The 27,751-nt window shown below is 43.1% G+C and overlaps 1 protein-coding gene across 1 annotated transcript in view; it reads left to right on the top strand.

The window, feature by feature from the left end:
• Positions 1-27,751, top strand: part of LOC106612532 (CUB and sushi domain-containing protein 1) — a 556,683-nt gene that overhangs the window by 364,688 nt on the left and 164,244 nt on the right. Inside the window, exons 14-20 of the mRNA XM_014213739.2 lie at positions 565-891; positions 4,094-4,288; positions 6,091-6,229; positions 6,402-6,589; positions 8,058-8,246; positions 10,676-10,792; positions 11,020-11,235. Coding sequence (XP_014069214.2) covers positions 565-891; positions 4,094-4,288; positions 6,091-6,229; positions 6,402-6,589; positions 8,058-8,246; positions 10,676-10,792; positions 11,020-11,235 — 1,371 coding nt within the window. The remainder of the gene's footprint in view (positions 1-564; positions 892-4,093; positions 4,289-6,090; positions 6,230-6,401; positions 6,590-8,057; positions 8,247-10,675; positions 10,793-11,019; positions 11,236-27,751) is intronic.

Below are 27,751 nucleotides of genomic sequence, written 5' to 3' on the forward strand. Positions count from 1 at the left end.
CTACATAGTCCCAACAGTCCGAAGGAATGTGGTATGACTATATTCCCTGACACATGTAAAGCTGTCATCATTGCTTGGTCAACACTCCCCGCTGTCCATTCTGGAGCTATACCATTCAAAGATCATTACTCCTGTCATTTAGACATTGCTCACTGAGCTTATTATTTACAGTTTCTATACAGAGGTCTTGAGTTATTTAAAAAAAAAGTAAGAGCTGTTGTTGCAGGTAAGCCTGTATTGTTAGTTAGTAGAGTTCAATATTTTCAGTTCACCCTCCCCAGTTCACCCTCCCTCTGGCATGAAGGCTGACACCAGGGTTAAGCAGCTATACAGCCAAGGGCAGGCAGCTCTTGTTTGATAGCCTCTCTACTGTCATGACACTGGGTTATATTATTCCACCTGGTGCAGTGAATATAATGAAGAATTCAAAGGAAAGCATGTATCCCACCCATTTCAAACAAAATGTCTTCAGTGATGTCTTATAAAAGAGCTAATTTATCTCACTGTGTGCTTCATCAAAGCATGATGGCAGATCTGTGTGTGTGCCCCTATCTATTTTTGCAGTTTCCTGCTTCTTCAATTTCACCACCCCATCAGGAATAATCCTCTCCCCCAACTACCCTGAGGAGTATGGGAACAACATGAACTGTGTGTGGCTCATTATCGCTGAGCCAGGGAGCAGGATTCATCTAATTTTCAGCGACTTTGAGGTAGAGCCCCAGTTTGACTACCTCATTGTGAAAGACGATGGGATGTCGGAGCCCACCACATTTGGCACATTCTCCGGGAAGGACGTACCCTCTCAGATAGCCAGCAATGGACACATCATGCGCCTGGAGTTCCAGACTGACCACTCCAACACTGGGAAAGGATTTAACATCACTTATACAAGTAAATGGCCCTTCCTTCTAAAGATATTTGCGATTTAGCTATATTTTGATGACCCATGGCCTTCACAATGTCTTCTGTTATGCAATTCAGAACTCCCTGTAGCACCAATACTGAGTCAAGGGGTCTCTATAGTATCTCTTCATATGTGTTCAATCAAATGCTAAGTCAGGTATACTCTTACAAGGGAAGTTACGAATCAGAATTATTTACAAAGCAAATAAGTTTTTTAAATTATTTGTCTGAGAATTATTTGTCTGAGAATGGAGACTCATTAGCTGGAAGTGGGTGGGACCGTTCTATTTAAGAATTTGTATGGCCATACAATACATTTCCCTGTGTAGACAAATCTATCTTTTCCCTGTAATTAAAACCAGCCACATCCCATTTGAATTATTATTAATTATATTATATGTGATTAACTGGTCAAGATATTGGTCAAGAAGTAATGCATCCCTTTTCCTACTTACTTACCCATGAATTCAATGAAAGGATTTCACACAGATGACATTATGACAAATTAAATTCAAATTTCGCCCTTTTCTCTCAATACTACACCGTTTAAAGGGGCCTTGGGAATGTTTGTAACTTTAATAATTTACAATCCTAACATTTTAATGCATATTTTAATGTAAATGTGTGTACCAGTTGGCCTCCAACATTTTGTATCTGTAAACACGAGATAAGAAAAAACAATAATACTGCAAGGCAATTCCGAACCTTGAAGGTAAACATGATATATTTTCCCTTTTTTGCTGATAATTTAGAGACATTATCATGAAACAGGAAACAGCAATGGTAGAGGTGTGTTCATGTCCTCTGCCTCGAAATAGACACACTCTGTAGCAGAAAAATATTGAACTGATCCAGCTGTACCCAGTGTTAATGGAATTATGCTTGTACCACACTGAGCTGAAATTAGGTCTGAGTATTGCTGTCCCCAGTTCCTGTTTGCTATCTCTAGGACACATTCTCTTCTTGAACTCTCGGCCGGGGAGACTATGCAGAGACATGTCTCTCCTCCGCAGCTCCTGGATTTATTTGATGGGAGAGTAACAGAGGCAGGCTGCAGTGGTCAGAAAGGTTAATGAAATAGAGGAGGATGTTGTTACCGTTTTTATCTCGCTTATGCATCTGCATCCAGGGGCATCATGCACCCCAAAAATCTGAGGGGTCACAAAGTATGTGAGGATGGCTGGGGGGTGGTCCGGAGGGGGGCTATTCATTTTTCAAACACCTGAAATAGCATTTTCCTACAATCTAGAGCCAGAATCATTATGCTTAATTATATGTAAAAAAATATATTATTTTTTCTTCTGCAAATCTAAGCATACCTCTTGAGCTGTCTGTATCCTCCTGACTGGTGGTTCTTTTTTTAAAGAAACTAAATATGCACTCTGCATCTCTGCTAAAATCTGGGGAAAAGATAGAAAAGAATGTGAGTCTTGTGAGTCTTATTCGGTATATTAAGTTATTGCTTTCTTATTTAAAGTCTACCAACCTTGCCAGCAGGCATGCCAGCTAAGATAGTTAGACAAGCTAGCTACGCTAACTTGATTGATAGCCTGAAATGGCTTCTTGGTAGCTTGTTATGACATTGGGAGATTGGGAACCTATCTGGGCTATCTAAAGCCAACTTTAGGCTAGTAATATTACCAACAAAAAAAGCTAGCATAATTTACAAAAAATCTGATGGGGCACATGCCCCTGTGCCTCCTGTGGGCATGACACCTCTGCCTGCACCCGCTGGACTCTCCTGTCATGATTGGAGAGTGACTAAGACAGGGAGTTGTTTTTGGCGGGAGGTGTCAGCCATGTGATGGGGATGGCGGGGGAGCCTGTGGTGTGGCAACTCAATAGCTCTATAGAACTGGTGTCACCGTGTTAGGAGGAGAGGGACATGTCTTCCAATCTGGCATGGGAAGTGACTATCAGTGAGCAGGCGTGTATTGACAATGAGGCAGAGAAAGGGACATGTTGCCTTCATGGGCTCAGTCTTCACCACTGTGCTGTGTTCATGTTGTTGCCTGATTAGCACCTATTCTCAATTACTAAATAATTAACTTTTTTAGGATAGGGGGCAGCATTAGGAATTTTGGATGAAAAGCGTGCCCAAAGTAAACTGCCTGCTACTCAGGCCCAGAAGCTAGGATATGCATATCATTGGTAGATTTAAAGTTTCTAAAACTGTTAAAATTATGTCTGCGTATAACAGAACTTATTTGGTAGGCGAAACCCCGAGGACAAACCATCCAGGAATTTTTTGTTTGTTGAGGTGACAGTGTTTTCAATGGGTTTTCTATGTGGATCTAGATTTCTAAGGCACTTGCATGCAGTTCCTATCGCTTCCACTAGATGTCAACAGTCTTTAGAAATTGGTTGATGTTTTGCTTTTGAGTAATGAAGAAGTATGGCTGTTCAGAACGAGGGTCAAGTCTAGTGTACTGTTGTGGTTGGGGGGCGCGACCTGAAAGCTCGCTCCACTTTGTTTTTGTCTGGTATTGAGCACAGTTTATCCCGTCTTAAATTTGATTGATTATTTACGTTAAAAATTACCTAAAGTTGTATTAGGAAAGTTGTTTGAAATGTTTGGATCAAGATTACAGGTAACTTATTAGATTTTTTTTGTCATGTTGCGCGAGTTGGAACTGGTATTTTTCTGAATCAAACGCACCAAAAAAATTGACATTTTGGAGATATAACGACAGAATTTATCGAACAAAAGGACCATTTATGATGTTTATGGGACATATTGGAGTGCCAACAGAAGAAGATCTTCAAAGGCAAGGCATGAATCATATCGTTATTTCTGAGTTTTGTGTCGCGCCTGGCAGGTTGAATTATGATTGTTATGTGTTTGTTTGATGGGGTACTGTCCTTAGATAATAGCATGGTTTGCTTTCGCCATAAAGCCTTTTTTAAATCTGACACGGTGGCTAGATTAACAAGAAGTTAAGATTTAATTTGTTGTATTGCACTTGAATTTCGCGCTCTGCCATTTCACCGGATGTTGTCGAAACGTTCTGCTAGCGGAACCCCTAGCCGTAAATTAACCAGGTTCTCATCTCGTTCTCTGGGATAAGACACATGAGTTAAATGTGGCACCGAATCCAGTTTGATATCTTCTTATTGATTAAAAAACAATAGTACAGAAAAGACTGAAATCACTGAAAAACACTGAAACCAGTTTTATTTTCCTCTCTAGCATTTGGTCAGAATGAATGCCACGACCCCGGCATCCCTGTCAATGGCCAGCGGAATGGGGAGCACTTCTTGTTGGGCAGCTCTGTGCTCTTCACATGTGATGAAGGCTTCATCAAAACCCATGGGTCTGAGTCCATAACCTGCATCATTCAGGATGGAAACGTAGTGTGGAATGCAGCAGTTCCTCGGTGTGAAGGTACTGTGTAATGTTGCACAATAATCCATATAATCCAATAAGTATCCAGTGGAATCTGCCAATGTCATCCTGACTCCCTTGGATTGGCGTGGGTGGGCACTGGGCATATCATTGTTGTCATTTGGTGAAACATTGTAGAGCCACTGAAAGTATGCTACAATTCTACAAGTAGCAAAGTATACCCAGTCTACAGTCGTGGCCAAAAGTTTTGAGAATGACACAAATATTAATTATCACAAAGTCTGCTGCCTCAGTTTGTAGGATGGCAATTTGCATATACTCCAGAATGTTATGAAGAGTGATCAGATGAATTGCAATTAATTGCAAAGTCCCTCTTTGCCATGCAAATGAACTGAATCCCCCAAAAACATTTCCACTGCATTTCAGCCCTGCCACAAAAGGACCAGCTGACATCATGTCAGTGATTCTCTTAATACAGGTGTGAGTGTTGACGAGGACAAGGCTGGAGATCACTCTGTCATGCTGATTGAGTTCGAAATAACAGACTGGAAGATTCAAAAGGAGGGTGGTGCTTGGAATCATTGTTCTTCCTCTGTCAACCATGGTTACCTGCAAGGAAACACGTGCCGTCATCATTGCTTTGCACAAAAAGGGCTTCACAGGCAAGGATATTGCTGCAAGTAAGATTGCACCTCAATCAACCATTAATCGGACCATCAAGAACTTCAAGAAGAGCGGTTAAATTGTTGTGAAGAAGGCTTCAGGGCGCCCAAGAAAGTCCAGCGAGCGCCAGACCGTCTCCTAAAGTTGATTCAACTGCGGGATCGGGGCAGCACCAATACAGAGCTTGCTCAGGAATGGCAGCAGGCAGGTGTGAGTGCATCTGCACGCACAGTGAGGCAAAGGCTTTTGGAGGATGGCCTGGTGTCAAGAAGGGCAGCAAAGAAGCCACTTCTCTCCAGGAAAAACATCAGGGACAGACTGATATTCTGCAAAAGGTACAAGGATTGGACTGCTGAGGGCTGGGGTAAAGTCATTTTCTCTGATAAATCCCCTTTCCGATTGTTTGGGGCATCCGGAAAAAAAGCTTGTCCGGAGAAGACAAGGTGAGCGGTACCATCAGTCCTGTGTCATGCCAACAGTAAAGCATCCTGAGACCATTCATGTGTGGGGTTGCTTCTCAGCCAAGGGAGTGGGCTCACTCACAATTTTGCCTAAGAACACAGCCATGAATAAAGAATGGTACCAACACATCCTCCGAGAGCAACTTTTCCCAACCATCCAGGAACAGTTTGGTGACGAACAATGCCTTTTCCAGCATGATGGAGCACCTTGCCATAAGGCAAAAGTGGTAACTAAGTGGCTTGGGGAACAAAACATTGATATTTTGTGTCCATGGCCAGGAAACTCCCCAGACCTTAATCCCATTGAGAACTTGTGGTCAATCCTCAAGAGGCGGGTGGACAAACAAAAACCCAGTCAGAATGTGGCCCAGAAGTTAATTGACAGCATGCCAGCATGCCAGGGCGGATTGCAGAGGTCTTGAAAAAGAAGGGTCAACACTGCAAATATTGACTCTTTGCATCAACTTCATGTAATTGTCAATAAAAGCTTTTGACACTTATGAATTGCTTGTAATTATACTTCAGTATTCCATAGTAACATCTGACAAAAATATCTAAAGACACTGAAGTAGCAAACTTTGTGGAAATTAATATTTGTGTCATTCTCAAAACTTTTGGCCACGACTGGATACTGTTACATTTTGCATACTGTTGCATATAGACTTGTAAGCTCTCTATGTCAGAACCTTGCCACTAAGATCATACTTTTCCCTCTAGCACCTTGTGGGGGATATTTAACAGCTCCAACCGGAGTTCTGCTGTCTCCTGGTTGGCCGGGATACTACAAAGATTCTTTGAACTGTGAATGGGTTATTGAAGCCAGAAAAGATCACGCCATCAAGATATCCTTTGACAGGTTTTCCTATTTTGTTTAGAATTGATATTGTCCTTGATGCAGCTATTTCAATTTCACACAATCATTCAGTTTGAGATAATCTGCCATGATTGGCTACATAAAATTGCCTGGATGGAGTATTAGCTTCTAATTCACTATCCTTTCCCCTCCTTTTTTGTCTGTTTTCATGTAGATTCCAGACCGAGGTTAATTATGACACACTGGAGATTCGGGATGGCCCCTCCAACTCCTCTCCTTTAATCGGAGAGTATCATGGCACTCAGGCGCCCCATTTTCTCATTAGCACCAGTAATTACATGTACCTGCTATTCACCACAGACAACAGTCGCTCCAGCGTGGGCTTCCAGATCCGCTACGACAGTGAGTTCTACGGTTTTCAATTTGAAATGTATCCACAGGGCTACCTTGAAAAGCTGAGGACGTTGTGTTTGCAATCCACAAAATGTTTAATGGCTACAACTGGTGGTGCAATATCGCTGTCATGTGTGTGCTGCTGATGTCAATATTGACTCAGCTCGTGTGGTGGGTGTTGTGATCACAAGAAGTGTAAATCTAATTTCACAGCTCTTACACCATTTCAATATTACTGAAGTGGTGTAGGAGCTGTGAAATTAGATTTACACTTATTTTTGATAGCTTGTCATCATTAGTGTTGTTGCCTGAACAGGACTGTGATTTAAATGCCAAATAATTGGTGATTATGAAGGCCAACCTCATGAGATTTAGCTCATGAGATATAACGTTATTACATCACCAATGATAGCACTAGGCTGTCATTTGCAATAAGATGATTTAGTAATCTATCAACAATTCAATAGTGTTGTAAAATAGTTAGCCAAATTCTTCCTCCAAATACTATGATACAGTGCATTCGAAAAGTATTCAGACCCCTTGACTCTTTCCACATTTTGTTACATTACAACCTTATTCTAAAATGGATTAAACTGTTTTCCCCCCTCATCAATCTACACACAATACGTCAAAATGACAAAGCAAAAACAGGTTTTTCGATTTTTTTGCAAATGTATAAACAATGTACATCTGAAATAATAAATGTACATAAGTATTCAGAACCTTTACTCAGTACTTTGTTAAAGCACCTTTGGCAGCGATTACAGGCTTGAGTCTTCTTGGGTATGACGCTGCAAGCTTTGCACACCTGTATTTGGGCAATTTCTCACATTCATCTCTGCAGATCTTCTCAAGCTCTGTCAGGTTGGATGGGGAGCTTGAGGGGATTTGCAGAAAAGAATGGGAGAAAATATAGAAAAACCTGTTTTCGCTTTGTCATTATGGGGTATTGTGTGTAGATTGATTAGGACTTTTTTTATTAAATCCATTTTAGGACAAGGCTGTAACGTAACAAAATGTTGAAAAAGTCAAGGGGTTTGAATACTTTCCGAATTTATTCAAGCTTCCATACTATATACTCACAAAAAATGTATGCCATAAATGTTTCCTATATTAACCTAACCACAATTACTGTAGCACAAGACTGGCTGTCATTATTAAGTAAGCAGGGATGAGACATGACTACCAAATCCAGACAGATAGCTGAAAATTGTTAATGACATCTATTGTGCTTTATAAACATTTCATGTATGCTATTTGGGATAACTCATTAATAAAATACACATTTGATTATTATTACAATATTTTCTATGAGGACAACCCTCCATCAAGGGATGAAATGGAAAGAGAGGGAAAAGGAGAGAGAACCCCTTGTGGCTCCCTCATGATTTATACAGTAAAGAGCGATTATGACACCATTCTCTATTACATTTTAAGGCCTGAAGGTGGAATGAAATAGTTATTTCTATCCCTAAAGGTGTTATGATGGAAACAGATTCCTGCTTAGATCCTGGGATCCCGGTCAATGGAAAGCGGCATGGGAACAATTTCGCCATTGGCTCCAGGGTGACATTCAGCTGTGATCAAGGCTACACGCTGAGCGATGAGGAACCCATCGTGTGTGAGAGGAACCATCAGTGGAATCACGCACTGCCCAGCTGTGATGGTAGTGTACCCCATCTAGCCTTGTCCAACCCTTCCTTCCTCTCCTTTTTCCTGTTCGTGTCAGGTGCACTTATAGTACATGCGTGGCAGCACCCAGCTATCACCCCTTCTCCTCACACTCCCCATCACATTCACAGAGAGAGATGTGGGAGACACAACTCCCTGCTAACGAATCTCTCTCTTATCTGGGGGAAAGGGTAAGCCTCTTTGACTCCCCTCGGGGGCTGAGTTCATTAATTCTTGATGAGAGGAGAGGTGACTAGAATATACACACTAAGATAACTTTGGGTGTCAGACAACAGAGAGTCAGAGAGGCAGTAGACAGGGTGGAGGTTCTGCAGAAAGACATTATTCCAACTGTTTATCTCATTTGTTTCTCGCTACTTGGGATGAAAATAAACCTGTACAGCATATTTTTCTAGTAAGTCAAGCGTTTGACCGTCAGGTTTTGTACGCCCAATATCATCCTCCAGACAACTAGCTTATCAATTGTATTTTCTATTCTAGCCAAGTCTGACACCGAATGTGTTCTCTTCTGAACTTGACCTTCATGATCGACAGTGGTGGCATTTCCACATCCCATTCAGATATATGAAATGTTTTCTTCCGTTGTATCTGCCTATTTGTCCCTCTTACTTACTCTATCATTTCACAAGGCTGTAGGCATATGCAATAGACAGGTCCTGTTCTAGACAAAGCTGCTATCTGTTTTTTAAATGGGATTTATCACCCATTCATTTCAGGAAGAGATAGAATGTTTTATATTAGAAGGAGGATTATGGCACAATACTTTTTAGAAATGGTGAAAAATAATGTTTTATATTAGAAGGAGGATTATGGCACAATACTTTTTGGAAATGGTGAAAAATAATGAACAATCACAGAGCATAACATTGATCATCCATCATTGGTTTTTTTCTTGTAGTATAATTCTTAGAACCCTCATTCTTAGAAGTGCAGCAGAAATGAACTCTTCAAATCGCGTAGAAATGTTCCACTAGTCCTGCATCCTGAGCACCTGTCTCCTCCCGCCCACTACTGTGTTTATGGTGCAAGCAGGACTTAAGCTCTTAAGAGCAAAGACGATACTGTAGATATGGATTGTTTACGCCCACAATTTGTCTTATCCATGTCTTATCATAAACATACAGTGTTGCCTTTGTGGCCCGCTTTGTGATATCTATACCAGAAGTAATTTGTAATGATTTCCAAGGATCCCTCACTTTGGGGGAAGGTACACCTTGTTTTTCACAACAAAAATATCTCCCCTTCTTCTTTCAAACGGGACGACTCAGACCTCAGTAAATATGTAAATAAATAAATATGTAGACGCATGCTGGGATACCATGCAATTATGATATTTTTATTTGTCTCACCCTCAAAAGAACTATCCTCGCTGATTAACTTTCAGTGGTAGCCTTGGGCGTGTATGATAACACGCGCGACATGAGCCCCATTTAATCACCAGCATCTCCATAGCCTACGGAATCGGGTATAATTGCAAGTGCCAACTCCATACATTTGTTCATGGGAACCTGTGCTATCTTGGGAACGCCTGCTTCCTTTTTCAGCTATTTTCAAACCATTTAACAGATCCTCACACCAATTATAAACACTGAGTGACTTCAACCTCATAGGCTAGAGGTTCTGGACCTCTGTTTGTCTATTAACATATACATTCATGTTATAGATTATAGATTCCATGCTTCAAAAACATGGTAAGTACAACTAAAGTGTAACATTTACATAGAAACCAAAGTAGATTAACATATTCCTTTAACTTGTTCTTCCTTTTTTATTTATCTCGTAATTAAGGCAGTGATAAGTTGTTGTTTCGATGACTCTGCCTGACTTTCTCCACTGACAGTCTTTCCTGTCAGAATTCTGCCTCGGTTATTAAGTTCGCTTTTGATCTTCTCAGACAGACTCACTATCAGCGTACAGTATCCCACGTCTTCATCTTACTCAGCTTTAGTTGGGTAAACTCTGAGGCTTTTAATCTAGAAACATGTGTCTACGTCTGTGTTTCACACTGTCATTAGGTTTGTCTCTACAAATAACATGGAGGAGTGACTAAAAGTTTGTTTAGAACATTTACAAAGTGCAAAAGATTATCTTACACCCAGGGATATTGTTTGCAGGCTCTGACCTAAATTCTGGTTTCAAACCCACCTGGACTCTGTTTTTAATTTAGCAATTTCTTTGAGCAATTTTCTGCGCTCTTGGCATACTAATCAAAAATCTAATGATACCAGCTCATAATCGTTTGCATCTTTATTTATTTAAATGCTGTTATAATTTATTTTTCTAAAACCCCTGATTGTTATGCAAGAAATTGCATTAATTAATCATTGTTAATGTTCAGTTCTCAGTCTAAAAAACAATGCCTCTTACACTCATTCACAACGTGTTTCATTTTGTTTCCCTTAGCGTTGTGTGGTGGTTATATCTTTGGTAAAAAAGGAAATATTCTCTCCCCTGGATTTCCTGATTTCTACCCAAACTCATTGAACTGCACATGGACGATAGAGGTGTCTCATGGCAAAGGTAAGACTCATGAATAGCTCTCTACTGTAAGAACCAACCAATAATTTGTTGCAGCATTAAGTAAGTAAAAGCAGCTGTGACTAGGCCTACATCACCCCATTTGAATAATGTATTTCTATATTCTCATCAACATTAAGCCCCAGCCCTCCCTTAGGGCTGGTGTGACGTAGAGACAGGGTTTTTGATGTGTGACTTAGGGAGGCCTAATCTTATCTGAATCTCTCCAGGAGTGCAGCTGCTCTTCCACACGTTCCACCTGGAGGACTCCCATGATTACCTCCTCATCACAGAGGACGGCAGCTTCACGGAACCCGTGGCCAGGCTCACTGGCTCCGTCCTGCCCCCCTCCATCAAGGCCGGCCTGTTTGGAAACTTTAGCGCCCAGCTCCGCTTCGTCTCAGATTTCTCCATGTCCTATGAAGGTTTCAACATGTCCTTCTCAGGTGGGTTGTCATGCATTGTGTATAATGTATCATTTTAAGAGTCCGTTGCATGTGGATTAAAATATCTGATGTGACTGCAGTGATTAGAACATTGTTTGATTATAAATACAATTGTAAATGGTATTGTGTTAGGATAGAGGACCCAGTGTGGAGCAGTAACAGTTGAGACGTCAGTAGATCAAATGCGGTATTTATTTATCGTGCAGGGGATGGAGAAGACTGTATCTAGAGTTGTATCTACAAAAATGTACACATTTTAAACATGACCAAAATAATTAAAGGCCCAGTGCAATCAAAATTCTGTTTTTTTCCTATGTTTCATATGTGTACAACAGCTGATGAAACTAACACTGAAAAAGTGTGGGAAAAAAATATGATCAGTTATTTCTGACAGTTGCTGGTTGAAAATGCAATTTATACAGGACATTCTAATCCGCAGGATTTGCATGGGTGGAGTTTTGGCTTGCCTGGTGAATAGACCAATAACCAAAATATTTCCAAACCTCTGCCAATAACAGATAGTTTTCAGGTTACATATTCCTCCCATTAGGCTCCTCCGCTGTGGTGGATTGATCCACTCTGTAGTCAATGCATCCCTTTGGTGCCTTTCCCTCCCCACTCAGACCACTCTGAGACAGTCCTAGCAAATGTCTTACTTGAGAAATTGTTTAGTTTTATTTCGCAAAAATATTTGTGTATATTTTTTACAATTTTAGTGGAAAACAATCACAGTAACTTACGTAATTATTACCCATAAATGATCTGATATTGAGATAAAAACATTACATTGGGCCTTTAACTTGGTTGCAAAATAATAAACTTACTCGGCCAATAATATAATAACTTGACTCGAATACAAGTCAAAAACTGACAAACTGCCCTGAATGAGGATTAGGGAATCCTAAATAACCACTTGGCATAAACCATTTAAACCTCTAAATAGCACAATTTAAAGTTATTACAATTGCCCAATTAACATTCTTATGGTCAACACTTAACACGTTTATGAAAACAAATACACAATTAGCGTAAACATTTCCAATAAATGAAAACACCCCTGAGAAATGGGAGAAACCAAATAACAAGTGGTTTGCAGCCTGTGCCTATCTTCAACGGCCCGCTCAAATAGGAGCCAATTCACAGTGATGGTGAGTCGAGAACAGGACAGGTTGGCATTACCAAACAGATGAAATACAAACATTTCAAAGTAAATAATAATAACAACCAGATGCTTTGACAGACCAGAATTTGATTACAAAACACATGTACAGTGTTTGAAAGATGGCACCGAAGACCATGGCTGACGTTTTACATTCTCCCAACCAATTGTGCAATTGTTATTTTTTTGTGTAACTTATTTTTGTACATAATGTTGCTGCTACTGTCTCTTACGACCGAAAATAACTTCTGGACATCAGAAAAGCGATTAATTACCGCGGATTGGAATAAACTTTTTCCTTTATCGAGTCCGACGAGAAGGATATCCTGCTTTCACTGGAACAGGCCCAGATCCACACCTTTTGCGTGAATAAAAGACGACGGAAAAGGGGACGCAGATCGGGGATCCTTCTGAGAATCCGGAGGCGAGCGAGAAAACTCCCAATACCTTCCATTCTTCTTGCTAACGTGCAATCATTCTAAAATAAAATTGATGACCTAATATTAAGATTATCCTACCAACGGGACATTAAAAACTGCAACATCGTATGTTTCACCGAGACGTGGCTGAACGAAGAAACTGACAATATAGAGCTGGCAGGTTTTTCCATGCACCGGCAGAAAAGAGACGCTACCTCTGGTAAGACGAGGGGTGGGGGTGTGTCTTTGTCAATAACAGCTGGTGCGCGATGTCTAATATTAAATAAGTCTCGAGGTAGTTCTCATCTGTATAATTCGTAGCCGTCTATTTACCACCACAAAGCGAAGCTGGCACTAAGACCGCTCTCAACCAACTCTATAAGGCCATAAGTAAAGAAGAAAATGCTCACCAGATGCGGCGCTCCTAGTGGCCGGGGACTTTAATGCAGGCAAACTTAAATCAGTCTTACCAAATTTCACATGCGCAGCCAGGGAAAAAAATCCAAGACCACCTTTACTCCACACACAGAGATGCATACAAAGCTCTCCCCAGCCCTCCATTTGGCAAATCTATCATGACACAAGGCGAGACCCAGATGCAGACACAGGAGGCAGATGGTTGGAGTCTTACAATGTTTATTTATCCTAAAAGGAGTAGGCAAGAGAATGGTCATGGACAGGCAAAAGGTCAAAACCAGATCAGAGTCCAGGAGGTACAGAGTGGCAGACAGGCTCGTAGTCAAGGCAGGCAGAATGGTCAGGCAGGCGGGTACAGAGTCCAGAAACAGGCAAGGGTCAAAACCAGGAGGACTAGAAAAAGGAGAATAGCAAAAAGCAGGAGAACAGGAAAACCGCTGGTTGACTTGGGAAAGCATACAAGACGAACTGGCACAGAGAGTCAGGAAACACGGGGATAAATACACTGGGGAAAATCAGTGACACCTGGAGGGGGTGGAGACAATCCCCCCCCCCAGGGACGCCACCTGGTGTCCTACCTGGGTGGAAATCAGCGATGAGTGCCAGGTCCAAGATGTCTTTAGCAGGAACCCAGCACCTCTCTTCCGGGCCATAACCCTCCCAGTCAACCAGGTACTGGAAACCCCTACTCCGTGGTCAAACCTTCAGGAGGCGTCTCACCATATACGCTGGCTGGCCATCGGTTACCCGGGGGAGTGGGGGGGGGTGGAATAGGCCTGGAAACAGAAGACAAAGGACAGTGACACACAGGCTTAATTCTGGACACATGGAAAGTAGGGTGGATACGGAGGGTACAGACAAGATGGACAGCAGTGGCACTCAGGACTCTGGAGATGGGAAGAGTTGAGGCTGATACCCCATGGAGCACTTGAAAGGGGAGAGTCCCATGGCAGAACAGGGACAGGGTGTTATGGGCATACTCCACCCAGACCAGTTGACGGCTCCAGGTAGTAGGGTTGGTTGGGACCAGGCATCTCAAGGTGGTTTCCAGATCTTGGTTGGCTCGCTCCGACTGACCATTGGTTTGGGGATGGAATCCAGATTACAGGCTGGCCGACAACCCAATAAGGGTGCAGAATGCCTTCCAGAACAGACGTGAACTGAGGACCCCGATCGGAGACCATGTCTACCGGGAGTCCATGGATCCGGAAGACATGCTGCACAATAAGCTGGGCTGTCTCCTTGGCAGAAGGTAGTTTGGGGAGAAGAATAAAATGGGCGGCCTTGGAGAACCGATCAACTACCGTCAGAATGACAACGTTGCCATCAGACGGAGGGAGCCCAGTGACAAAGCCCAGAGATATATGAGACAAGGTATGATGAAGGACCGGAAGTGGCTGAAGGAGGACAGAAGGAGCTTGCCGTGGAGTCTTGTTCTCAGAACACACTGTGCATGCGGCGATGAAGGCAAAGACATCAGGAACCATTATGGGCCACCGGAAACATTATCGGAGGAAGGCTAGTGTACGACGGGACTCTAGATCACAGGTCAGCCTGGAGGAACGAGCCCATTCCAGGACCCGGTACCGGACTGGGTTAGTTACAAACAGCCAGTCAGCCGGGCCCCCTTCAGGTCCAGGCTGGGAGCGTTGCACCTCGAGAACCAGGTTCTCAATACCCCAATCTACAGTGGAAGCAAGGCATGAGGTAGGGAGAATGGTTTCGGAGGTCGAGGGTGTGATAGAGGAACTGTATAGGCGGGAGGGAGCGTCAGGCTTCACATTTTTTGACCCTGGTTGGTAAGAAATGGTGAAGTTGAATCTGGTAAACAAGAGGGCCCACCGGGCCTGCATGGAGTTGAGGCGCTTGGCTGTACGGAGATATTCCAAGTTTTTATGGTCGGTCCAGACCAACAATGGCTGTTCTGCTCCTTCCAGCCAGTGCCTCCACTCTTCCAACGCCATCTTAACCACCAGGAGTTCGATTGCCTAGATCATAGTTCCTCTCTGCAGGATTGAGACGATGGGACAGGAAGTCACAGGGATGAAGCTTTTGGTCCTGGGCTGATTGCTGGGACAGGATGGCCCCCACTCCAACATCCGAAGCATCAACTTCCACCACAAATTGACATGAGGGGTCTGGATGGATGAGGATGGGAGCTGTTGTGAACCAATGCTTCAAGTCCACAAAGGCTTTGTCGACAGCTGGAGACCATTTGAATGGTACCTTGGGAGAGGTGAGTGCCGAGAGGGGGGCCGCCAGGGTGCTGTAATCCCGAATGAAACGGTGGTAGAAGTTAGCAAAACCAAGAAACAGTTGCAACTGCACCCTGGACGTTGGTTGAGGCCAATCCACCACTGCTTTCACCTTTTCAGGATCCATCTGAATACTACCCTCAGCAATAACATATACCTGAAAGGTGATAGTAGAGTGGTGGAACTCACACTTCTCGGCTTTCACAAACAATTGGTTCTCCAGGAGGCGCTGAAGAACCTGTCTGACATGAAGTACATGTTCTTGGGCAGATCAGGAAAAAAACTGGATGTCGTCAACGTAAATGAACACAAAACGGTTTAGCATGTCCCGGAGCACATCGTTGACCAAAGCCTGGAAAAAAGCGGGGGCGTTGCTGAGTCCAAATGGCATGACCTGGTACTCATTATGTCCACTGGCTGTGTTGAAGGCTGTCTTCCACTCATCCCCCTCACGTAGCCAAACCAGGTGGTAGGCATTCCGAAGGTCCAACTTGGAAAACATGGTGGCTCCCTGGAGAGGTTCAAATGCCGAGGAGAGGTAGGGGATTTACCATTTTTTACCGTTAAATCACCGGTAGTCAATGCACGGATTTGTCCTTGTCCTTCTTTTCCACAAAGAAAAACCCTGCGACAGCAGGAGATGCAGACGGACGAATGGCCCCAGTGGCCAGAGACTCCTTTATGTACTCCGCCATAGAGGAAGGCGACTTGGGAAGGCTGTGCGGCTTGAAGGCAGTGGGAATGGCAAAATGGGCTCCAACCCAGGACGGAGCTTGTGGTCCAGTCAATCCCCGGATTGTGCTTTTGTAGCCAGGAACATCCCAAAACAACAGGAACATGGGGAGATGCAATGAGGAGGAACTGTATAGTCTCACTGTGGTTACCAGAAACCCGTAATTGAATGGGCACAGTACTATGAGTGACTTCCCCTATAGAGCGGCCATCCAGTGCCCTAGCATCCATGGGAACAGAGAGAGGCTGAGTGGGAATACCAAGCTCTGAAGCAATAGTGGCATCCATAAAACTTTCATCAGCCCCAGAGTCAATGAGCACTCGGAGAGACTTAGATTGGTCTCCCCACAGCACAAAAAAGGGTGTTCAGGTGATGGGAATTAGAGAACACCCAGTCTGACTCACAGTAGTGCTGGTACCCACTAGACACAAGAGTTTACTAATAGGGCAGGTAGCTATAAAATGTCCTGCCCCTCCACAGTACAGACAATAGTTACTGTTCATGCTCCGTGAGCATTCCCCAACTGATAACCTAGCTCTTCCCAACTGCATAGGCTCAGGAGTTCTGCCTGCGGCTATAGAACCCTGACCTGTTCACCGGACGTGCTACCTGTCCCAGACCTGCTGTTTTCAACTCTCTAGAGACAGCAGGAGCAGTAGAGATACTCTCAATGATCGGCAATGAAAAGCCAACTGACATGTACTCTTGAGGTGCTGACTTGTTGCACCCTCGACAACTACTGTGATTATTATTATTTGAACATGCTGGTCATTTATCAACATTTGAACATCTTGACCATGTACTGTTATAATCTCCACCCGGCACAGCCAGAAGAGGACTGGCCACCCCTCATAGCCTGATTCCTCTCTAGGTTTCTTCCTAGGTTTTGGCCTTTCTAGGGAGTTTTTCCTAGCCACCGTGCTTCTACACCTGCATTGCTTGCTGTTTGGGGTTTTAGGCTGGGTTTCTGTACAGCACTTTGAGATATCAGCTGATGTAAGAAGGGCTACATAAATAAATTTGATTTGAGTATCCAACTCACCCATCGTAGATTCACGAGAGTGCTCGGGTGGCTTCGAATCCTCTCTGAAAAGCTTCCTTCTGAAAAACTTCCGGATTCCCTCAAAGGTGAATGAGCCATAGCGGGTGCACGAGTGTGCACGAGACCAGACCTCCTCTCACTCCTACGTTCCCTTAGGAGTCCATTGATTTTGATGGTTAGGGCGATAAGGGAGTCGAGGTCAACCGGCAATTCCCGAGCAGCTAGCTTATCCTTTACATCCTCAGGTAATCCGTGCAGAAAAGTATCGAAAAGAGACGTGCGAAAATCATCCGCGTAATCTGCCACACTACGGGAGTTCTGGCGTAAGTCGAGCAGTTTACTGGCCGCCTTTCTCCCAGATACCGGAGACTCAAATACCTTTCTCACTGTTGCCATAAATTCCTCCAGATGACCTCCAGATCGTTGCTCCCAAACTGCCGTAGCCCAGGAGAGCGCCCTTCCCGACATAAGCATAATGATATACAGTATGCTATCTTCGATTGGTCTGAAGGAAACGAATATGGCTCAAAAATAAGCGAGCACTGAGAAAGAAAACCCTGGCATGCACCAGGATTCCCCGAATATCACTCTGGAGGTGGTAAGCGCGGTTCTCGGGGAGCCGGAATAGGCTATACAAACTCACCACAGAGAGGGAAAAAATTACTGGGTGATTGGGGTTTTTCAGAGCTAACTCCCTGATTTGCTCCATAATAGCCTTTAACTTCTATGGGCTAGGTGGGACGCTAGCGTCCCACCCGCGGTACACACTATCAACAGCCAGTGAAATAGCATGGCGCAAAATACAAAACACAAAACAGCAAAAATCTCATAATTTCATTTTCTCAAACAATCAACTATTTTACACCATTTTAAAGATAAACTTCCCGTTAATCTAACCACATTGTCCAATTTCAAAAAGGCTTTATGGCGAAAGCATAAATTAGATTATGATAGGACATAAACTTCACAAGAAAAACCACAGCCATTTTCCAAGCAAGGACATGCATCACAAAAAACTAAAATACAGCTAAAATATTCACTAACCTTTGATCTTCATCAGATGGCACTCATAGGACTTCATGTTACACAATACATGTATGTTTTGCTCGATAAAGTTCATATTTATATCCAAAAACCCCATTTTACATTGGCGCATGATCAGAAAATGTATTCCCACCAACACTCCGGTGAATGAGCACATCTGTCACGTCCTGGCCAGTATAAGGGTTAATTGTCATTGTAGTTTGGTCAGGACGTGGCAGAGGGTATTCGTTTTATGTGGTTCGGGGTGGTGTGTTTGTTGAAGGGGCATTTGATTTAAGTATTCCGGGGTTTTTGGGCACTGTTTGATTTTCATGTATTCTATGTTTAGTCTAGTGTGTCTGTTTCTATGTTTGGTTAATTGGGGTTGGGACTCTCAGTTGAAGGCAGGTGTTGTCTATTTGCCTTTGATTGAGAGTCCCATATATTAGGGTGTGTTTGTCATTTGTGGGAGATTGTTCTGTGTTTAGCCTTGTGCCTTGCCAGACTGTTTTGTTGATCGTTAGTTCTTTTGTTATTTTGGTGTTCATTTTGAATTCATTAAACGTCAAGATGAGCATACACATACCTGCTGCATTTTGGTCCTCCTTTACCAACGACAACCGTGACAACATCAATTTACAAAAATACTCATCATAAACATTGATAAAATGTACAACAGTTATTGAAAGAATTATAGATATACTTCTCCTTAATGCAACCGCTGTGTCAGATTTTAAAATAGCTTTATGGAGAAAGCACATTTTTAAATATTCTGAGTACATAGCTAAGCCATCAAAGCAAGCTATACAGATACCCGCCAAGTTCTGGGGTCAACTAAACTCAGAATTAGTATTATAAATATTCTCTTACCTTTGCTGATCTTCGTCAGAATGCACTCCCAGGACTCCTACTTCCACAAGAAATGTTATTTTTGTTCGATAAACTCCATATTTATGTCCAAATACCTGCGTTTTGTTTGTGCGTTCAGATCACTATCCAAAGGCATAACGCGCGAGCGTAAATCCAGACACGAAAAGTCAAATAGTTCCATTACCGTTCGTAGAAAGATGTCAAACGTTGTTTACAATCAATCCTTAGTGTCACAAACCTCTTCGTCAGAAGATATGTTGAAATCGCTGTCGGAAAAAGTGGACCAATATGCAGCGGATTGCGTGCTCATCATCATTTATTTTCAATGTGAACACGAGGAAAAAACAATAAACAACACTCACGACAGGAACAGTGTAGCAGGCTAAACAAAACCAGTGCTAACATACAACTACCCACAAGTGACAAACAAAACACACACCTACTTATAGGACTCCCAATCAGAAGCAACTAGAAACACCTGCCTCCAATTGAGAGTCCAGCAACCAAATCTGTACATAGAAAACTTAACCTAGGACCTACTCATATTAAAACATACACCACAAAACCCCGGAACACATACATAACACACCCCTCTAAGCTATACACACAAAAAAAACACCATACAAAACAAACATACCTCTGCCACGCCCTGACCAAATAATACAAATAATTCTCTATACTGGTCAGGACGTGACACTTAGGGTCTTTTTAACATAAAACGTCGATAATATTCCAACCGGACAATAGCGTATTTATTACAGAGGAAAAAGAAGGAGCGGCGCGCCAAACGTGCCCGCGCAGTAAACAACTCACTGGTCCCAGGCAGTCCACTCATTGACTGAGCTCCTATTTTCTGCCCAGTAACAGGAGAAGGATGAAACACGTTTCTAAAGGCTGTTGACAGCCAATGGAAGCCTTAGGAAAGTGCAACGTGACCCCAAAGACACTGTAGTTTCGATAGGGATTCAAAAGAAGAACTACAATTCTCAGATTTCCCACTTCCTGGTTGGATTTTTCTCAGGTTTTTGCCTGCCATATGAGTTCTGTTATACTCACAGACATAATTCAAACAGTTTTAGAAACTTCAGTGTTTTCTATCCATATCTACTAATAATATGCAAATATTTGACTCTGGGCCCGAGTATTAGGCAGTTTACTTTGGGCACGCTTTTCATCCGAAAATGAAAATACTGCCCCCTATACCTTAAAAAGTTAACCCATGGTCGTGGCGTTCCGTCAAGAAACTGAGCCCTTCCAAAAGGCCCTGTAACAACTCCTCATGTCTCCCAATGGTCGCTCCCCGCAGGAAGACAGCTTGGCAGAGCTGGTCCAAGTTTGCTGGTTCTGTCATGGCCAGTTCGTACTATCATGACACAAGCGAGACCCAGATGCAGACACAGGAGGCAGATGGTTGGAGTCTTACAATGTTTATTAATCCAAAAGGAGTAGGCAAGAGAATGGTCGTGGACAGGCAAAAGGTCAAAACCAGATCAGTCCAGGAGGTACAGTGGCAGACAGGCTCGTGGTCAGGTCAGGCAGGTGGGTACATAGTCCAGAAACAGGCAAGGGTCAAAACCAGGAGGACTAGAAAAGGAGAATAGCAAAAAGCAGGAGAATGGGAAAAATGCTGGTTGACTTGGAAAAACATACAAGACGAACTGGCACAGAGAGACAGGAAACACAGGGATAAATACACTGGGGAAAATCAGCGACACCTGGAGGGGGTGGAGACAATCACAAGGACAGGTGAAACAGATCAGGGAGTGACAAAATCTGACCATAATTCTATTTTCCTGATTCCTGCTTACAAGCAAAAACTAAAGCAGGAAGTACCAGTGACTCGCTCAATACGAAAGTGGTCAGATGACACGGATGCTACACAGACTGGAATATGTTCCAGGATTCATCCAATGGCATTGAGGAATACACCACCTCAGTCATCGGCTTCATCAATAAATGCATCGATGACATCGTCCCCACAGTGACTGTTCATACATGTCCCAACCAGAAGCCATGGATTACAGGCAACATCCGCATCGAGCTAAAGGCTAAAGCTGCCGCTTTCAAGGAGTGGGAGACTAATCCGGACGCTTATAAGAATTCCCACTATGCCCTCAGATGAACCATCAAACAAGCAAAGCATCAATACAGGCTCTGATGCTCGTCGGATGTGGCAGTGCTTGAAAACTATTCCAGACTACAAAGGGAAACCCCAACGCGAGGTGCCGAGTAACGCAAGCCTACCAGACGAGCTAAATGCCTTTTATGCTCGCTTCGAGGCAAGCAACACTGAAGCATGCACGAGAGCACCAGGTGTTCTGGATGACTGTGTGATAACACTCTCAGTAGCCGATGTGAACAAAACCTTCAAACAGGTCAACATTCACAAAGCCGCTCGGCCAGACGGATTACCAGGACGTGTACTCAAAGCATGCGCGGACCAACTGTCTTCACTGACATTTTCAACCTCTCCCTGACCGAGTCTGTAATACCTACATGTTTCAAGCAGACCACCATAGTCCCTGTGCCCAAGGCAGCGAAGGTAACCTGCCTAAATGATTACCGCCCCGTGGCACTCACGTCGGTAGCCATGAAGTGCTTTGAAAGGCTGGTCATGGCTCACACCAACAGCATCTTCCCGGACACCCTAGACCCACTCCAATTCGCGTACCGCCCCAAAAGATCCACAGATGACGCAATCTCAATCACACTCCACACTGCCCTTTCACACCTGGACAAAAGGAACACCTATGTGAGAATGCTTTTCATTGATTACAGCTCAGCGTTCAACACCATAGTGCCTATGAAGCTCATTACTAAGCTAAGGACTCTGGGACTAAACACCTCCCTCTGCAACTGGATCCTGGACTTCCTGATGGGCTGCCCCCAGGTGGTAAGAGTAGACAACATGTCTGCCACGCTGATCCTTAACACTGGGGCCCCTCAGGTGTGTGTACTTACTTCCCTCCTGTATTCCCTGTTCACCCACGACTGCGTGGCCAAACACAACTCCAACACCATCAAGTTTGCTGATGACACAACAGTGGTAGGCCTGATCACCGACAACGATGAGACGGCATATAGGGAGGAGGTCAGAACTGGCAGTGTGGTTCCAGGACAACAACCTCTCCCTCAATGTGAGCTAGACAAAGGAGCTGATCATGGACTACAGGAAAAGGCGGGCCGAACAGGCCCCCATTAACATGGACGGGGCTGTAGTGGAGCGGGTCGAGAGTTTCAAGTTCCTTGGTGTCCACATCACGAACAAACTATCATGGTCCAAACATACCAAGACAGTCGTGAAGAGGGCACGACAAAACCTTTTTCCCCTCAGGAGACTGAAAAGATTTGGCATGGGTCCCCAGATCCTCAAAAGGTTCTACAGCTGCATCGAGAGCATCCTGACCAGTTGCATCACCGCCTGGTATGGCAACTGCTCGGCATCTGACCGTAAGGCGCTACAGAGGGTAGTGCGAACAGTCCAGTACATCAATGGGGCCAAGCTTCCTGCCTTCCAGGACCTATATTTTAGGCAGTGTCAGAGGAAAGCCCCAAAAATTGTCAGAGACTCCAGTCACCCAAGTTATAGACTGTTCTATGCTACCGCATGGCAAGCGGTACCGGAGCGCCAAGTCTAGGACCAAAAGGCTCCTCAACAGCTTCTACCCCCAAGCCATTAGGCTGCTGAACAATTCATAAAATCACCACCGGACAATTTACGTTGACCACCACCCCCCTTGTACACTGCTACTACTCACTGTTTGTTTGTTACCTATGCATAGTCACTTCACCCCCACCTACATGTACAGATTACCTCAACTAGCCTGTACCCCTGCCCACTGACTCGGTACCAGTGCCCCCTGTATATAGCCTTATTTTGTTATTCTTTTTGTGTTACTTTTTATTATTACTTTTTATTTTAGCCTACTTGGTAAATATTTTCTTCTTCTTGAACTGCACAGTTGGTTAATGGCTTGTAAGTAAGCATTTCACAGTAAAGTCTACACTTGTTGTATTCGGCGCATGTGGCAAATAAAGTTTGATTTCAAGGGACTTTTCTTTTTGTGCAGCAATCTGTCGTTTTTATAAAAACTTAATTCTTTGTGACCTCTGTCAAATTGCACAACGTAATCCAGTTTTCCAATGGAGTATGAAGTTAGCGACATTAAACATGCACTACCACGCGATACTTTTATAAATATCAATTGTTTAACGCTTACTGTGTACCTGTGCGTGTGTAGGCACCTATCACTATTGTTTGATTAGCTGAGATGGAGTTTGCAAACAAAATGGGCACTGGATTGACGCAAATAATCATATCATTCTGATAGGTAGGCGCAGGCTACTTTGTAGCTAGTTAACATTTAATAAAGAGGGTTTTTGAGAAAGCCTTTCCATCTGCCAGTGAACGGTTAGGCCCATCATTAGCATCGCTATATTTTTCCTGTTCCTTAATTGTTTGAAACCTGGACGTTTTACTTCATATTATGAGGCATGTCTCTTTTACCTTGCTTCAAAGTAGCCTATAGTCAAAAACCCACCATTGAAACGCGGAGGCAATTATTTTTTATAAAGGCATACTCATTATGCATTCTCCTGTTCTATTGGCTTTCTTTCAACTGTATTTCATTGTATAGCAGCTAAAGGTATTATCCTAATCAGATTAACAACCCATGATAGTTGTTGCATCTTTAAATCCCCCCCTATTTCAAAGGGATATTTCCATCTATGTCCATGAAACCGCTTGCATGTGCTGTGCACATTTTAGAATGGTGGTTTCCACAATTGCATTTTTGAACATTCATGCGTAGGCCTACTGCCGTGAGTGTATATTGCTGCGCCTAAAATGTGAAGAAATAATGAAAAATAAGTGGGTATACACCACTGCCTGCATGGTTCTGGTACCAGTTCCAACCGAATGTGAAATCTGAAACCAATTGAAGCTGGGATTTCCCTCCTACCATTTTATTCGCTCTTCAGACTGTCCAACTCCTGGCTCTCTTCCTACTTCACAGCCACTGACAAATCACATTCCTACAATCAAATCAAATTGTATTTGTCACGTTTGTCACAATACAGCAGGTATTACCGTGAAATGCTTACTTACAAGCCCTTAACCAACAATGCAGTTCAAGAAATAGAGTTAATAAAATATTTACTAAATAAACTAAAGTTAAAACCTCTTGGGGATCGAGGGTAACCTAATCCCACTGACGGGATTGCTAGCAAGGCGGGAAATTCAAAACATCAAAAATCGAATAATTTCAATTTCTCAAACAATCAACTATTTTACACCATTTAAAAGATAAACATCTCCCTAATCGAACAACATTGTTCGATTTTCAAAGAGGCTTTACGGCGATAGCATAAAGTTAGATTATGTTAGGAGAGTACATAGCCACAAAAAGTACACACATCCATTTTCAATTCAAGGACAGGCGTCACCAAAAGCAGAAAACCAGCTAAAATTATGCACTAACCTTTGACAATCTTCATCAGATGACACTCCTAGGACATTATGTTAGACAATACATGCATTTTTGTTCTATCAAGTTCATATTTATATCCAAAAACAGCATTTTACATCGACGCGTGTCGTTGAGAAAATGTGTCTCCCCCAAAACTGCCAGTGAATTTACAAAAAATACTCATTATAAAACGTGGTTAAAGTATTAAACTGTTATTCAAAGAATAACGGTTGCATTCTGAATGCAACCGCATTGACAGATTTCAAAATAACTTTACTGGGAAAGCATACTTTGCAATAATCTGAGTACTCTGGTCAGAAAAATACACTAGGCTATACAGCTAGCCGCTATGTTGGAATCATCTAATACCATAAATAACATTAGCAATATTCCCTTACCTTTAATAATCCTCATCAGAAGGCACTTCCAGGAATCTCAGGTCCACAACAAATGTTGTTTTTTTTCTCGATGAAGTTAATAATTTATGTCCAAATAACTCCATGCTGTTCCGTGTTGTTAGCGCGTTCGGTAGGCTACTCAAAATGGGAGGGAAAAGTCACGATGAAAAGTTAAAAAAAAATCTATTTACGTTCGTTCAAACATGTCAAACGTTGTTTAGCATCAATCTTTTGGTCCATTTTTAACGTGAAACATCAGTAATATTTCAACCCGACCTCTCCTGTGTCTTGAAACACGTTTTGAAAAATGTCTCGCCTCACATGAACGTGCATGTGCGCGCAATAATGAAGTGAAGACCTCACAGGGACGTCAACTTCCCTTCATTCTCATTCGGTCTCTGTTCATCATAGACGCTTCAAACAACTTTATAAAGATCGTTGACATCTAGTGGAAGCCATAGGAAGTGCAAAGTGAATCCTTTGTCACTGTGTGTTTTATTGCCAATGACTTGCAAATAGTATTTCCTGCTTGTATTTCTTCTCAGGTTTTTGCCTGCCATATGAGTTCTGTTATACTTAGAGACACCATTCAAACAGTTTTAGAAACTTCAGAGTGTTTTCTATCCAAATCTACTAATAATATGCATATTCTATTTTCTGGGCCGGAGTAGTAACCTGTTTAAATTGGGTACGTTTTTAATCCGGCCGTGAAAATACTGCCCCCTAGCCCCTAGAGGTTAAATAATCAAATCAATCAAAAAGTAACACAAGAAATGTACATAACAATAACGAGGCTACGTACTGTACATCCTTACATTGTAGCACAGCAGGAGAGAGTGGTTTCATCACTATAGCACAATCAGATACTGATTTATATCCATGAATAGATTTTAAACAAATAACTTTCTGTTAGTCATAGATGGACAAGATTAATATGAGATGAAAGGCGAGTTCCTGATGAGTTCAGGAAGCCAAGCTAGAGCTCTGTGTGATGTTCACAACGGTGGGAGTATATGTTTTGATCAAGAGAGAACTTTAGGAATTATGCACATTTTCTCTAACACTAAACATACAAATATAAACTTTACAGTTATAAGGAAGGTTAAATATATATATATATTTTTTTAATGTTATTGTACTATATTTAGAAAGCATATGTAATTTCAAGCCTTATTCATACAGTTTTGTTGAATACCAAATATACTGCTAAAAAAATAAAGGGAACACTAAAATAACACATCCTAGATCTGAATGAATGAAATAATCTTATTAAATACTTTTTTCTTTACATAGTTGAATGTGCTGACAACAAAATCACACAAAAATAATCAATGGAAAACCAATTTATCAACCCATGGAGGTCTGGATTTGGAGTCACACTCAAAATTAAAGTGGAAAAACACACTACAGGCTGATCCAACTTTGATGTAATGTCCTTAAAACAAGTAAAAATTAGGCTCAGTAGTGTGTGTTGCCTCCACGTGCCTGTATGACCTCCCTACAACGTCTGGGCATGCTCCTGATGAGGTGGCGGATGGTCTCCTGAGAGATCTCCTCCCAGACCTGGACTAAAGCATCCGCCAACTCCTGGACAGTCTGTGGTGCAACGTGGCGTTGGTGGATGGAGCGAGACATGATGTCCCAGATGTGCTCAATTGGATTCAGGTCTGGGGAACGGGCGGGCCAGTCCATAGCATCAATGCCTTCCTCTTGCAGGAACTGCTGACACACTCCAGCCACATGAGGTCTAGCATTGTCTTGCATTAGGAGGAACCCAGGGCCAACCGCACCAGCATATGGTCTCACAAGGGGTCTGAGGATCTCATCTCGGTACCTAATGGCAGTCAGGCTACCTCTGGCAAGCACATGGAGGGCTGTGCGGCCCCCCAAAGAAATGCCACTCCACACCATGACTGACCCACCACCAAACCGGTCATGCTGGAGGATGTTGCAGGCAGCAGAACGTTCTCCACGGCGTCACCAGACTCTGTCACGTCTGTCACATGTGCTCAGAGTGAACCTGCTTCATCTGTGAAGAGCACAGGGCGCCAGTGGTGAATTTGCCAATCTTGGTGTTCTCTGGCAAATGCCAAACGTCCTGCACGGTGTTGGGCTGTAAGCACAACCCCCACCTGTGGACGTCGGGCCCTCATACCACCCTCATGGAGTCTGTTTCTGACCGTTTGAGCAGACACATGCACATTTGTGGCCTGCCTGAGGTCATTTTGCAGGGCTCTGGCAGTGCTTCTCCTGCTCCTCCTTGCACAAAGGCGGAGGTAGCGGTCCTGCTGCTGGGTTGTTGCCCTCCTACGGCCTCCTCCACGTCTCCTGATGTACTGGCCTGTCTCCTGGTAGCGCCTCCATGCTCTGGACACTACGCTGACAGACACAGCAACCTTCTTGCCACAGCTCGCATTGATGTGCCATCCTGAATGAGCTGCACTACCTGAGCCACTTGTGTGGGTTGTAGACTCCGTCTCATGCTACCACTAGAGTGAAAGCACCGCCAGTATTCAAAATTGACCAAAACATCAGCCAGGAAGCATAAGAACTGAGAAGTGGTCTGTGGTCACCACCTGCCGAACCAATCCTTTATTGGGGGTGTCTTGCTAATTGTCTATAATTTCGCCCTGTTGTCTATTCCACTTGCACAACAGCATGTGAAATGTATTGTCAATCAGTGTTGCTTCCTAAGTGGACAGTTTGATTTCACAGAAGTGTGATTGACTTGG

The sequence above is a fragment of the Salmo salar genome, chromosome ssa01 (assembly GCF_905237065.1).
Source record: "Salmo salar chromosome ssa01, Ssal_v3.1, whole genome shotgun sequence".
NCBI classification, from domain to species: domain Eukaryota; kingdom Metazoa; phylum Chordata; class Actinopteri; order Salmoniformes; family Salmonidae; genus Salmo; species Salmo salar.